Below are 14,854 nucleotides of genomic sequence, written 5' to 3' on the forward strand. Positions count from 1 at the left end.
TGCTGGGTTTGATGATGGAAATATACATCAGCTGGTGTCATTCACACATTATCATGACGTTGTAGCTTAAGTTAAACAAGAAGCAATTCATAGAAGCCAGAACGGTGTTTTCGACGCATATATGCGTTGTTAGTATGCGAAGGGTTAATGAAATTTTCTTTTTCCATTGTATTTCACATTTCGATATCGTAGACTCCGAAAACTGGTGGTAGCTTTTAGTATTAGTAACACTAGAAAGTTTTGTGTTAGTCTAAGCAAAGAATAAGGACTTAGTTTGAGAAAGCAGTTGGTACAAGCCTTCAAGAGCTCCATTTCAAAACAAAGCCCAAAGTGCAAGTCAGGGGGGTGGTCAGTTTTGAAATTAACCTTTCAGGGCAAACTCTTTTTCGCTTAACAAACACACCACCGTATGCCTAGTTACTCTAGGGTGTTGCAGTGTGATGAGAAGGTTTCTCACGTGACTAGTCGACACCCAAACCCCGACTCTGACCCAAAACTAACCCTAACTCAAAGAACTGACCCAAAGGCCAAAGCAATGACACTAATTCTGCAATACCAAAAATAACCCTGAGTTGGAGTGAAGGTTAGCAATTGCTGTTTCTTGAAGGTGTCAAATGTCCAGGTCACGTGATTTGAATTGTTCCCTTAATGCTACACCGTGCTTGGTTGTCGGTTTTAACATAATTAGGTTGCAATTGGCCAATTTCTGAGAAAATTTAATTACTTTGCGGAAAATAGCTTTAAAAAAAATACTTGTCCTAGTAGCTTCTAGTGTAACCAATATCTTTCCGGTTTGCACGATTTGTAGCTATCTGTGAAAATCGGCAAAAACGTCACATACGCTTGGGTGAGGCAGGCCGATTTTCCAAAAATCGGGCTCAACAATATTAACTAATATAAAGATCACGGCGATAACAGTCAATCCTTCAGAGACGGAACAGAATGATCAAACAGGATCAAATTAGGCTATGAAATTAGAAAAAGCACGGGATTGCTTCAAGCCGCGCTCTTTCTTTGTCGTCCATGGACGTAGACAATCCTAGCAATTCCCCGCTTTACTCGGCAACAGCGTCATAATTTGCAATATTTTTTTTTTATCCTCGGGTGCTAAGTCGCGACCAAATTCACAGTAATAGAGAGTTACTAAATGAAACCGAAACGAACACTTCGCAGAGATTGCAATCACTATTTCTTATTTTCTCTCAAGCTTGAGGAGTCAAAGCCGTCTTACGAGAAGTAGACGTCAGGTCAAGAGAAAGATGTTGATCAGCTTGCGGGTCATAATTTGCAATAATTGAATAATTCGAATTGCGAAGCTTTCACCGTAAAATTCTCTTGTAGGTCAACATTCCAGGAACTGTGGCTTGTTGCCACACTTTCTGGTTACAACGTCTCTCGCTTCCTTTAGACTCTTTAACTTTCTTTCTGGTCCTAGGAATACTTCAATATTCAAACCAAACAACTACGTGTTCGACATTTCAACAGCTGACAGCAGATTACAATAAGAAAAGGACATTTCTTATGAAGATATCTGAGAAGACCTTGAGATAGCGGCGACTGGTACTTTGATCGCTATGGAATTGTTTCTGTTTCAAAAATAAAGTACTAAGCTATATAAGCTTATATAAAGGCCATTACACGAAGATTTTACATTAACTTACCGTATTTTCTCTTTCGTCCCTTTGATTTCGAGTCTTCTTCCATCGGGAAAACGTAAAAATAAAATAAGCTAAAAAGCGCCGGTAAGAGAAGCCTAACAGGACCAACAGACTGAAAGTAGTCACAAATCTCCTGGGAGCCTGAAGTGTTGTGCAGAACACAATAGATAGCTATAAATGGTGACCTTTGAAACTACAACAAAAGGCCGCGTGAGGTTTTTTCATAAGTACAAATGTAACTGAGCTGGCTAATAAAGCTTAATAAGTTGCATGTTATCTGTAACTGTTTCTTAATTAAGTTAATAACTTTCTAACTTTAATACGAAATCAACCGGTTCCGATTCATCAAGAAATAATTTCTAGTACACCAAATGCTGTAAAAGATTCGCGCTCGGATTTCTATTTCTAGATCACAAGCTATCACAGCCTCTCGCGCTCTGATAGTCTCGAGTTTTAGTCTCGGGCTCGGATTTGAAAAAAAATTGTTAAGTCTCAGTCTCGGATTTTAAATGAAGGTCTCGGCGTCTCGGCGAGTCTCGGATTTTACCATTCTATACCCCTTCTTCTCTTCCTTTTTCTATTATTCTCATTGGCTGTCGAAAGACTTCTTGCAATATCATTCTTGGTGTTCCATAGGCAGGAACACATAATGGAACATGAGCATGAAGTTTCAACAAACCTGGAATCAAGTGAATTGTGTGTGTCTCACTCCATGTTCCTTGCCCAGTGGCGCGCTGTGATTTGATTGCATTAGTTTCTTCGGATGTGTTTTGGAGTTATAAATGCTAGATGAAATACAGATGACTGAATGGCTGGATGGCCTAAAGACACGCACGATGAAGGGATACACGGGTGCTGTTTTGTTAATAGTGGCTTGTGCCTGATACACAATGCACTTTGTATCACCATGGTCCTACCCTGGTCAGAAAACACGTTGTAACGCCATATACCTGCTGTAATTATTCGAATAACAGCCGGGGCGATTTTTTTTCGCACTTAAAGTGGGCGATAATTCAAGAGGGGTTTGGGGTGGGGGGGGGGGGGGGGGAAGGGGGATGGCGGGAGGGGGCGATTAATCGAGGGCGGCAATTATTTTAAACGTTGTTTGTGGAAAGTCGGGCCCACATATTTTGTTTTATTGTTCCATTTGATCATGCATTAAATAATCACACCAAGTAAACAATGCCCTAAAAAGTGTTCTCAATTTGGTTTTATGAACTAACAACATCAATGTCATCAGAGCCAGAGCCGGAGTCCTCGATCAGCCTTGCTTGCTATCCAAGACGTAATTTTGAACTTGACACAGAGCGGGTGAAAAAAGAAAGGTAGAGGGGTTTGAGCATTTTAAGAAAGGGAGGAGGAGCGAATGTTAGGGATTATTTGAGGGGGGCGATTGTTTCAAATATTTCCACCGAAAGGGGGACGGTCCCGTTCGAGAGGCGCGGTGAATCGAAGGACGGATATTATTCGAATAAATGCGGTACTCTTAAGAGGTAAGTTTTCATAAAAATTCAAATTAAAAATTGGATGACGCTTTTGACATTGAAGTTACTCCCCAGATAACATTACTATTCTAGCAAATTTTTCGATCGTATGTTTTGTCTACTTATCGGTAATATGTAGTGCCATTCTATTAATTGAGATTAAAACTGCGCATCATTTAAGGGACTGAAAATCATTGCCGCAGAGTATGAAAATAAATATATATTGCTTAAAAATACGACTACTATTCGTAATTGACTTAGTAGGTTGTGAAAAGTAAAAATAAACCTGTGTGTCATGTCTCATGTGTATTGAACTGTCAACTCCCTGCTGTTAAACAGTCAATGCCACCAGGTTCTATTATGAGGTAATGTAACATTTCTTCCACTTTTTAAATTGGCTTTAAGTGATTTGTACCGCCCCATTTTGACACGAAAATTTTGGCACAAAATGACAGTGTTCTCTTTATGGATATTCCTTTTGCTGAATGCAGTTTTGGTAACTGACAAAGCGTTTGCCCCCAACCCTAATCACGGAAATAACAATCCATTGGCTCCATCTGGTAGAAACAGGAATGTTGGAGTGTTTAGTGTACAAGTGGGTACTCCATTGTCACAAAACGTAGCTTCTGAAAATTTTAAGTCACCTCCAGCTCCAACTAATGGACAGAACGAAGGCATACAGCAAAAGCAATATTCGCTTCAAAAGAAACCCTCGAAATTAAATAAGGAACTTGAAATTGCCGCACAGGGTGGCATTTCAACGCAGCAGAGGTTACAGGGTGGTAAAACAACTCAGAAGGTAATACAGGGAACACTGCAAGTTGAGCAACCTATACTGGACAGCCAACAGCTTCAGAATTCACCGCAGGAAAACGCGTCATCTCAGCAGTCAGTACGGGATCAACAGCTACCTGGACAGCTAACGCAGAACAACCAACGACCTACACAAGCATTTCAGGTTAGTCAGTCATCTCAGATCGATCAACAGGCCACTAAGAGCGAGGACCAAAACAACAAGAGCAACGATTGCGGAGGCAGTTGCGGATGTTGTTGTGGAAAAACTAACAATAACAACAATAGTGGCAATGGCAACAAGAATAACAACTGCCGTGGTTGCTGCTGCTGCTGCTGCTGCCAACCATGCTGTTGTTGCCAGCCTTGCTGCGGTTGTCAGCTATGTTGTTGTCAACCATGTTGCTGCCAACAGTGTTCTCATAACCATCAGCACGTGCACGACCTCTGCGTGCATCACGTTCATCACATCATGCATCATCACAAATGTCCCAATGCGTGTGCACAACCGTCCTGCTGCGAATGTGCTCAACCATCCTTCTGTGGCTGCGGATGTGAATTCGTGGATCCTTTCAGCTGCGGATGCGTTGGACCTTGTGGCTGTGGAATTGGCAGTGGATGTGGGTGTGGGTCTGAGTTCGGATGCCAGTGTGGTTTCCCCTACCCGTGTGGGTACACCAATGAGTTTAGCAATTTCGACTGTGACATCTTTGCAACTGAAAATGAAGGTAGTTATACATACTTTAAGAATAAAGTCAAACCAATACTAAAAAGGACGCCTTAGCTAATTCCTAACGGATACTTATTACGGGTGAAAGCAATAAAGAAACTGAGATTGTCAGAAGATAGACGTGTTTCCTTGCTTAGAAAAATAGAGGTGACTAGCTTATGCCTAAAAAAAAAAAATCAAGTTTACATTGGATAAAGTGACCATTTTCTGTAATTTGACATACGTCGCTTGGAGACCGCAAAGGGTACGTAATCAAGTGAATTTTCAAAGGAAGCACGAGCCACAATCACACAACCCGTTTCGCCAATTATATCTGATCCAGATACATTACAGTGCATTGATCTTAACTATTTCAAAATTATTGAATCTTATTGGATACCGCCAGCTATAATCTGATCACTAATAGGACAGTCTACACAGCATGTCGAGGTAACCAGACAGTACGCGCCATCTCTTACGCTGTAATAGGACAGTTGCACCTATACACATCTTTTGACTGTAGTTGATACTCGAATTTTATGTACAGGATGCATGGTATGGTAACCATGGAAATTTAATACTGTTTAGCAATAGATTGTTTTTAGGCCACTTATCATTCAGCATTTCAAAGGCAAACAACACCAGACTGCATTCTCTACTCGCTCGCAGGTTGGTTCTTTGTAATAGTCAAACAATATCAAACGGAAACTTCCAAAAGCTCCCTTAATAGACCAATTATCCGTTCACTTTCATAGAATCGAGTAAGGAAAAAAGTAAAGGCAAAACGGAAAAGAGAGAAGAACGTCGTCAGCTTATCCCTCAACCGGGTTATCTGTTTCCAGCCTTTCGACACGTCGGAATTTTCCAGTTCTTAAAAAGGTGAGTTTGTTTGAAACTTTGTTTCTACGATTTAACATTTGCTTGATAATGCATTCTAGGTGTGAACTGACCTCAAACTATCTATGTTTCAATTAATTAAAGGCCCGGCCATCGGTAAAAATTCCTCCCAAATAGATGTGTCACTACTTTCTATCTATTAGCAAACAGAGCTTACCAAAATCCAACACTATCTGAATTTAGGATAACAAACAAGGAACATAAACACAGTTTTAACTTTGGACGCTCTGCAGGTGAAGCAGTTGTTCTGATAAAAGAATACCTGATGCATTAATACCAAAATGAGACACGAGGAGCAATATCCGTTATTGACTCTTAATTTATTTTGAATCCACAGGACTAAGGTTCCGTATTCAAAGCGTATCAAGGAGCACATGGCACGGTTACATCGTTCTCATTTTGATACTAGTAGTGGCGAGATGAGGCTCAAGAAGTTGTCGAAAATCCGTTAGGAAGAATTAAATCCTATCTTGCCTGGGCTGTTTTTAGGTGGTGAACCTACCTCTTCTTACTCCCAGCCCGGCCTCCAACGCAACTTCAAGACAATAAAAGGTGTACCAGTAAACCTTGGAGAGTAGATTAAGTACGTCCAGAACTGTTTCCTTTGAGATTCGCAAAATTTCATGGCAATTTCATTTGTTTTGATCATCCCGATCCGCCATTTTTCTCCATTAAAAAGGATAAAACTATATCGGTTAAAACTATATCGAACTGGTAAGGGGAAGCTAGATCCAAATTAAGACAATTGAGAAATTTGAATAAAAAACCTTGCTCCTGTTTTTGCTTGTCTACAATAATATGCTAATGTACTTTAATTTTTTATTTGTGAGTTCAGCGGTTCAAACATTGCTCAAAATGAAAAAGAAACAATGTCTATACGTTTCAATTTTCATTGATTAACGCGTCTTTTATTTCACAGCATTGGTTGTCTAATTTGATGACTTAGATTTTTATCCTGAAAGACATAACTCGAACGTAGAATGGGTTGTTGGTCATGTTAATTATAGCTTGGGAGGAAACGTCACACCCGTCTAATTCTAGAACAGAACCAGACATACGGCTCAAGTTGTGGCAAAATGAACCTAATAAACAAGGAGAGAAACATAGAATGAAGCATTTGAAAAAAACGCCCCAGATATTGAAGTTAACTAAGATGTGTTGGACGGTTGTTCACCTGCAATGGCTCTATCCATCCCAAAACATTTTCAGTTGTGCCCGTCGGTAACATGTTTATAATTTGACAAATTTACGACGTACTGCGTGATTTTAGTAAGCTGAGCTCTCCGTTACAATTTATCTTTATTACTCTCTCTCTTAAGGTAAAACTGGAATTCACCTAGAGATGTTATTATCAGAGCAAAAATTTCTTCGTTTACCAGTGCCATAACTTTATTACTTCCCACTCGGTTAATCTGCTTTTAGTTGCAGACTGGGAATCACGCGAAGGAAGAAAGAAATCGTACTTAAGACACTTCCCTCCCGGCCCCGTCGAAAAAAAAAACATTATTTTTTAGGTGACATAAAAATTTTTGCTAATACTCCATTTAAAAGAAACTAATCAAAATATCGACCATTTTGCATCAATTAATTTGAAGAGGATTGTCGCATACAAACATCTAAGTCAATTAAAGACAATTTAACGCTTGTTAAAACTTTGATTGTATTGACTCTACACTAAAATCCTTTGTATCGAACTGTATTGCCATAGCTTAATTAAGATTAATTCGATTGGACGGAAACAATTTCGAGCGTTTTGTATATAAACAATGTTCTCTTTTAATTTCCAATTTTTCCAACCAAAGAAAGAAACAAAAGAGAAAAACGAGAAGTGATTAAGCACGACAAACCGCCCACTGGTACCAGAAAGCATGTACCATGAAATTTGAAATAATCCAATGGCATTCTTTCTTATGACTTGTTTTGTGAAGCGTTGAAATGAAAGGGGAAGAGGCTGACATTGAATGAGGCTGTGATGTAAGATTTGTAATGTAATGTTTAGGGTGCTAAACGTCAGCGATAGATTGGGTGTAGAAAAATATTTCACATAGGATATTTCATCCAATCTCTAAGCTGAAAGAGAGCATGGAACTCATCTAGAAGGAAATGAAATCCTACCTTCTCGTAAATGCATTATTTTGTGTAGTTATAACATGTACTACCTTACGATCTGAAGGAATTCTTCACGAAAACAAGAAGCAAACCTTAAGTGACGTATTTAGGATAAACACGACAAAACCAAACCCTGGGAGTACAAATGGAAACGGAGATGAATTTTTGAGCAGGACATCAAGTAAGCCCAGTTCTGAAGTAAGCGTGTCAAGGTAGGATTGACATTTCATTACACAACATGTTGATTACACAATATCCTGTAAAATTTTCCACATTCAAAGTGGTAATTCTCCTTCAAGTTTGCTTGTTTATCCTATCATTTTCTATGCAAATACGTAGTTTAAACACGATACGCGTTACACCATGCACAAAAGTGTATGCGATAAACTAAGCATTTAACAAGACATGTGAAATTTCAAGAAATCAACGATCAATATAAGCCAAGTACACAAAGTCGCGGACCTGTGGGTAACGAAATGATTCTTAATATATACCCATTGGACGCCAAACCTGAAAGTTATGGTCTTAAACAGATACTTATATTATCCTGAAACGTAATCAAATATTGTCTTCTTTTTGCTTTTTTTTTGTCGACATCCATCATATCTGTAACTGACAGTTGGCCATGTACGTTCTCAGAGATATCTCAGCTCATATTGCTGAGTGATTTACTGAGATTCCAAATTAAACATGGTGTAATGATGAACCAGTTTCCAAGAATAGTAGTAAGCCAAAAACTCAAAACAAAAACTCAAAAAAAACACTCTCATGTATGATTCAAGTGTAAGATTTGTTGACCTCTAAATGGGCTTTGCGCCTTTATTACCCCCGATTAAATGTTTGTTGTGAGATTGAAAGACGAAGAACCGTTCCCACTTTATGTATGGCAGTTCTTTTCTAATTTTGTTTGCAGACCAGAAGGCATCGTGTACACAGCAGCAAGCAAGAAGTTTGGTAAAGAAAAGAGCAGAAGATGTGGTATGTACGTTAATGAACATTTGGTTGGGTGAGTTTCACTCACCAAACTAGAACTACAGTCGAACCTCCCGTTGAGGCGGCGACACGCCTGGCGATTTTATACGCCGATCGCAGCGATCGGCAAAAATCCCCAGGTGTGCCCGGTGCAGCGATTGCGATTTTCGCCGATCGCCGCGATCGGCGTATAAAATCGCCGATATCTGGCATGTCAGATATCGGCGATTAAATTCGCCCCTTCCCGCGATTTTCTACGCTCATCGCTGCGAATTGCCAGTAAAGTCAACTAATCAGGTTGGACGATTTTCTCACATGAATTTTCTAAACGACCCTCGATGGAGCCCGGGAACAAGGTTGAAGTGCCATCGGCGAAAAAAATCGCTAAATGTGTCTGCATCAATCGGTGGAGAAAATAGCTTGCGATTTTCCCTGGCGATCAAATTCGCCGCTATCGGCGTAGAAAATCGCCAGGGGTGTCGCCGGCTTAAGCGACCCCCCAAAATGCCAAGATTTAGTGGTCGCTTAAGGGAGGTGGTCGCTTACGAGAGTCGAACGAGAGAGGGACTCTTCCGTAAACGGGTCTGACATATCTACTTATTCGAAGATAATTTATTGCTTACATTTTCCTAGTTCCGATACGAGCAGTGCTATGTTGTCACTAAAGGTTCCTCGTAAACTCTGAGTAGCATAGTACATACAGAGGACATGGAGATCAGACCACGTGTCAAGTGGTCGCGTGCAGGAGGTTAAAAAAAATGGAAAGTTATTACGCCGTCGACATCTCAAAAACTAGTCGCGGTCGCTTATTGAGAGTTTCCAAATATAGGGCTTTGACTGGAAAAAATTGATATTTTGGATAGGTGGTCGCTCATGGGAGGTGGTCGCACAGGGAGGTTCGACTGTATGCTGCTCTTACAAACAATCACAATCTATAAACCTTAAGGCCATAGCGACTTGGCTTTATTTGACACAGCTTTCATTTGCAAAATGTGTCTATTTAACTTCAGTTCTTTCCAGAAAGCCTCTCTGGAAAGAACAATTATTAACTGGATGGAAACAAATGTACATGATCGGCGGTTTCCATGCAACTGTTAAAACGTCTTCTTTTGCAGTTAAAAAATGCAAACGATTGTGGAATTATTTTCCTTTACAGGATGTCAAATTTGTCATCATACTCAGCCCTGTGTTGGTGGTTGTATGCCGCCTTGCGATTGCCACTGTTGTCACAAGGAATGTGATAAAGGTTTGTCAATTTCTATCCGCATGAGCATTATCTTAGGAAACGATTGATGACCGACTTTTATTTAGTTTTGCCAAGAGTATTAACGCCATGGCAATGAAATTCGGAGGGCTTATAGCATTTCCAGGAATGTTTCTTTTGAGGTCCGCAACAAGTGGTTATGACGTAGCCTGACATGAAAATTGCGTAATGATACAGAAATGGTGGCAATCTTGAATCCGCCATCTTGGATTTCTGGGTTTACTCAAGACTTCAGAAAGGCACAAAAATTAATCAAGTGATCAAAATCAATAGAAAAACCTGACTAAAATGTTACCGTAAGAGAGGTAATTTTTGTTCATTAAAAACAGGATAATTCCAATGTTTGAATTTTCCGTCTGTTAAAATTTGATTGTTATGGTGACATCAAATTCAATAAACATTGACCGACCACACCAATTAGTTCTCAGATAAAAATTTCTGAAAAAGTCGCAAAGTTTGGCGTTATCTCATATTTTAAAAAAGATGGGGTTGACAAACTCTCAGTTGAAATGAAACGTGAAGTCACGCAATGCGTAGAAAATTCACGGTCTCCGGATTGGTGTTAATGACAATTTTGACGGAAAAGTTAACTTTCCGTGGTTAATTACACTAAGTTGGATACGGAATAGCCCCCCCGGGGGGGGACTCCCATATGGAACAGACGGGGATGCTCGTCGGAATTTTTAAATTTAACCCCTAAAGGAGACCATCTGGGCGTGGCTCAAGCTTTTTTTGACCCCTAAACGAGACCAATCTGGGCGTGGCTTAAGCAAATTTTGACCCCTAATGCGCTAAACAAAACAAGTTAAAAAGAAAATTTGACTTCTGTTTCTCTTCGCGGAATTCTGTGTTTCTTCACGGAACCCTAAACGAGACCTTGGCGGCTTAAAATATTGGCGCTTTGCCCGGAACACCCTAAGCGAGACCAAAATCCAAAATTTACACCCCTAAGCGAGACGACGAGCATCCCCGTCTGTTTCATATGGGAGTCCCCCCCAGGGGAATAGCATGCGAGGGTTGCTAGCTGTGCCGTTTCGTCCTTTGTCTCACACGTCTTCCCAGGGATTGCAATTTGTCCTATCAGGGGTGGTCTGCGGACATCTTGCTATATAGACCCTCTTGAACCCGTAGGAAGCTACAAAATGTTTATTATCTCAGTATCATTCAAATTGAATGGTGAAACGTAGTCTAGAATTACGTTATTTGGCTCGATATACAGTAGACCCCCGAGAACTTGAACTCCCAAGGGGAACAAAAAGAGTGATTCAAGTTAGCGGGATTGGTGTTGAATTTCAAGTGTGCTGATAATAGTTAATAAAATGTCGTGTTTCATAATTCTTTCACAATCACGATTTACTGGCTTTGATGCAATAAGTTTATTTTACAAAAGCCTTTTGATAAGGACGTTTCTTTTTCGGAATTTAAGTCAACTCTTTAAGAACATATAAAGGAGAAACCAAAAGGTGGGATCTAGTTAAGGATGTGTCCACGCATTACACTTACGTTGTCAATAAACATTAAAGATTTCGACACGTCAATCAACTATGTTCTGAAATTTTGAGGTTTACCTTCCGAAGTTTTTAAAATAGAGTCCGAGTTATCGGGGTAAGTTTGAGCCTAGGAAAAGTAAATTTAGTTCGAGTTTCCTGATAGTTAATGATTAACAAAAATGGGGTCAAATCTGGAGAAAATTGGAGTTAACGGGGAGTTCGAGTTAACCGAGTTCGAACTAGCGGGATTCTACTATAGTTTCCATAATATTAGTGAAACCTTTACGCATTTTTTTTATAGCTAGTGATCTGGAAATCAAATGTCTGCCATTTGTATGGATGGCAAGAAGCTTAAGACAGCTCATATCCTTTGTTTATTATTTAGGATGCTGGTGCCGAATACCTGGTGCAGAGAAACCTGAGAAACCTAAAGAAGAAGAGCCATGTTGCTGCCCATGCTGTTGCCCTTGTTGTCATCACATCCACCATCACTGCTGCCGCCCTTGTTGCCATTGTTGTCATTGTTGCCATTGTTGTCACTGCTGTCCTTGTTGCTGTCATTGCTGCCCTTGTTGCTGTCATTGCTGTCGCTGTAAAAGGTCTCAAGCTCTCATATCGCCATTTATAGTCAGAACGCCGTTCTACCTGAGTATGGACCCTACTGGTGTTTTTTTCTACGGACCTTTTTGTAGTGGTTACGGAATCCCCCTGCTAGAAACTGGACCTTTAAGGATTCAGTAAGGGTTAAATTTGTCAGGCAAAACACATTCCCTAAAACAGCTTGTTTCGAGGATTAGCATGGAGTTTTGTGCACCCATAGGGCTTTTATAGATGTCTTAAACAATATGGTTGGTGATAATTTAGAAGGCCCCAAAACAAATGGGTAGCCAGTCTAAGCCTCGCCGTTGACAATCACAAAGAAACAACACATAAATCTTCATCTTTAGCTTTCAGCATAAAGGAACTGTAAAGTTTAAAGGTCTATTACCAATCAATTTTCAGACCTTAAGAGAACAAAAGTGCTACTCTCTGTGGTAAATTAAAGGACATAAATTTTCTGTAGTTTTACTAGGAAGAATGTCGATGTAAATGTTTAGTATTTTGCACTATTCTGTATTAAATCCTCAAAGTTTTTCCGTCAAGAAAGACTTTAATTTAGCAGTAGAAAGATTACAAATTAAGAAATAAAAACAGCATCCATTGTCTTTTCCTGATCATAGTTTCCGCTCTCACTAGACAGCATAATCTAATATACAAGGATTAAAATGCACTAATGAAACAACTTCGAGTTCCAACGCTCCAACCAATCAAGTGTTTGAACATATTTGTAAAACAACAGTCACTTATTCCTGTCGCGTTTTGGAACTATTGCTTTTTCGGTGGCTTGTGATGTTTAGATGAGCGGGGCCAAGGCCACGGATAGCCATATGTCCATGGATCTTGAGGAACTCTTTTCATTACTTTGCCTGTCACATTTTTGGTTAACAACCCATTCGTCTCCCTGTTATGCAAGACATGAACATGTTACGTTTTGGATTAATTGACGGAGCATTTTTTTCATGAATTAATTGTTACCGTCTGAGGTGCAGATGGAGTCCCGTGTATTTACAGTGCGACTTCTGTTACCGGGGTCACTTAAACAAACCTGGCCAATCAGATTACAGGACAAGAACAATGAATTTCAACCAAAGCCGACTGAACCAATCACGAGTGGTAGGAAAACAACAATTGAAAAAGCAAAGTTTTGAATTATTCACTGTTCGTATCCTGTAATCTGACTGGTTAGCTTTTTTTAAAGAGACCCCGGTAATAGTAGGCGCACTGGCTCTATGTAACAAAAACATAAAAACAACGGATCGATAAAGCAGAAAGAATCAATTCAATACAGAGATATCTTATGTCGAAGACAAACACAAACACTCAAGAACATTGAAGAGCTTGACAGCTCTTATACACCCTGTTAGCAGCTAGAGTTCAACCAGTGAAGACTTGTCTTCAAAGAGAACGAGAGTCTACCAATTTTAATTGAAGACTTGTCTACACTTACAGTGCAACGAACTCAACCAGGGCCACTCAACTTGATCAGCCAATCACAGGTCACGTTTACAACAAAGGAGTCTGGCTGTGGTAGTTTGTGAACCAATTAAAAACGAGAACATTTCTTCAAATTTCAAAGTGTCCGTTTTTTTCGGTGGCCCCGGTTGAGTTCGTTGCACTGTAAATATGACTGTGTAGTCATACGAGCAGATGAAGGCAATAAGATGAAATGGATTGCTTGGAGGGTTCGGCGCAAGACGTTGCCTTAGTTGCGGATAGATCACTATCCAAGCTTTGTCTAGTCACATCAAGTCTTCCGAAAGGAAGACGACGCATTTTTCTCCAACGGTGATCAGTTACAGGAATTTTCAAGAACCCCCCAAAATCAAGAGGAAGAATGTGGCTGGTTACCATAATTTCTCCAAATTACAGAATGTATTAATAGTTACTATGAGACATGAGATTGGAGAGCTCTAACTGGAAAGAATCGGAGAAATCAAGCACAACTTGTTTCTCTATGTGAATGTTTGTGCCATCAATGAGAAAAATTACTCAGTCATTCCCCGACGAAACATTTTTTGAGTACAAGTCTACACTAGAATCTCCATAGGTGCAGATAAAGGGCTTGTTTGAGCAGGGAAAGGACTCTGCGGAAGAGATTGCAGAATTTTTTTTTTAAATTCATTGCTATGCAGCATCGGAGCTGGTGAAAGCATATGAAGAGCACTTGCAACCCCCCCCCCCCCCCCCTAATTGTTTCAGGAGAAAATGGCTTCCTCCCTCCAAATACCCATAGCTCCTTATTAGATAACTTATGAACGTCCCGTTAACTTAGTAACTTTTCCAAAATTTTATCAGGCAAAAATCTGAAATATGATTGGTCACATGACTTCCTGTTTTCATGGGAACAAAAGTTTGACAGTCCGTTTTGTTTTTCAAATTTGGATTTATTTTACGTTTTATAAGAAATTTTAAGATAGGGGCAAGTGCCCTAAAGTCGTCAGTGCAAATAAATTTGTAAATTCAATGTTCATTAATTTCATTCCACAAAGTAATCTGTACAGCACTATTTATAGCAACAAAGTTACTCCAAAGTTTTAGGGACTGCTCATCGAAACCAAATGTTTTGGTTGCTGTGGTCATACCTTGGTCTAGTTAGCAATTCAAGTTTTTCCTGTGGTGTTTGCTTGTTCCTTGTACCTCGGGAAATGGTAGAAACAAATAGAACAGTAGCTAAGATTGCCAGAGTAAAACTCTTCATTTGAAATGATTTCCTTCCCCTGTTTGACTACTTAGAAGGAAAGAAGATTTTCATGCGTTGAAAGGAAAGGGCATTGTTATGTGCTGAGGTGTGGAACTCCCTTTGAGGTGTCGCACAAGATTTTTCCACCTGTCTTATGTACACAACAAAAAGTTCTCTTGTATGGAAATATTTAGGTTGG

At 39.8% G+C, this 14,854-nt stretch overlaps 2 protein-coding genes across 2 annotated transcripts; both read left to right on the plus strand.

The window, feature by feature from the left end:
* The first annotated feature begins 3,590 nt into the window (after positions 1–3,590).
* Positions 3,591–6,362, plus strand: LOC146470249 (uncharacterized). The gene is made up of 3 exons (XM_085121921.1): positions 3,591–4,662; positions 5,399–5,522; positions 5,878–6,362. The coding sequence occupies exons 1-3, from the start codon at positions 3,591–3,593 to the stop codon at positions 5,990–5,992; spliced, it is 1,311 nt and encodes a 436-aa protein (XP_084978047.1). The 3' UTR covers positions 5,993–6,362.
* Positions 6,363–7,497: 1,135 nt separating this feature from the next.
* On the plus strand, positions 7,498–12,583 carry LOC146470250 (uncharacterized). Its single transcript, XM_085122319.1, has 4 exons — positions 7,498–7,861; positions 8,563–8,627; positions 9,778–9,867; positions 11,761–12,583. The coding sequence occupies exons 1-4, from the start codon at positions 7,644–7,646 to the stop codon at positions 12,114–12,116; spliced, it is 729 nt and encodes a 242-aa protein (XP_084978445.1). The 5' UTR covers positions 7,498–7,643; the 3' UTR covers positions 12,117–12,583.
* The last annotated feature ends 2,271 nt before the right edge of the window (positions 12,584–14,854 follow it).

The sequence above is a fragment of the Pavona decussata genome, unplaced genomic scaffold (assembly GCF_977016875.1).
Source record: "Pavona decussata unplaced genomic scaffold, jaPavDecu1.1 SCAFFOLD_114, whole genome shotgun sequence".
Taxonomy (NCBI): domain Eukaryota; kingdom Metazoa; phylum Cnidaria; class Anthozoa; order Scleractinia; family Agariciidae; genus Pavona; species Pavona decussata.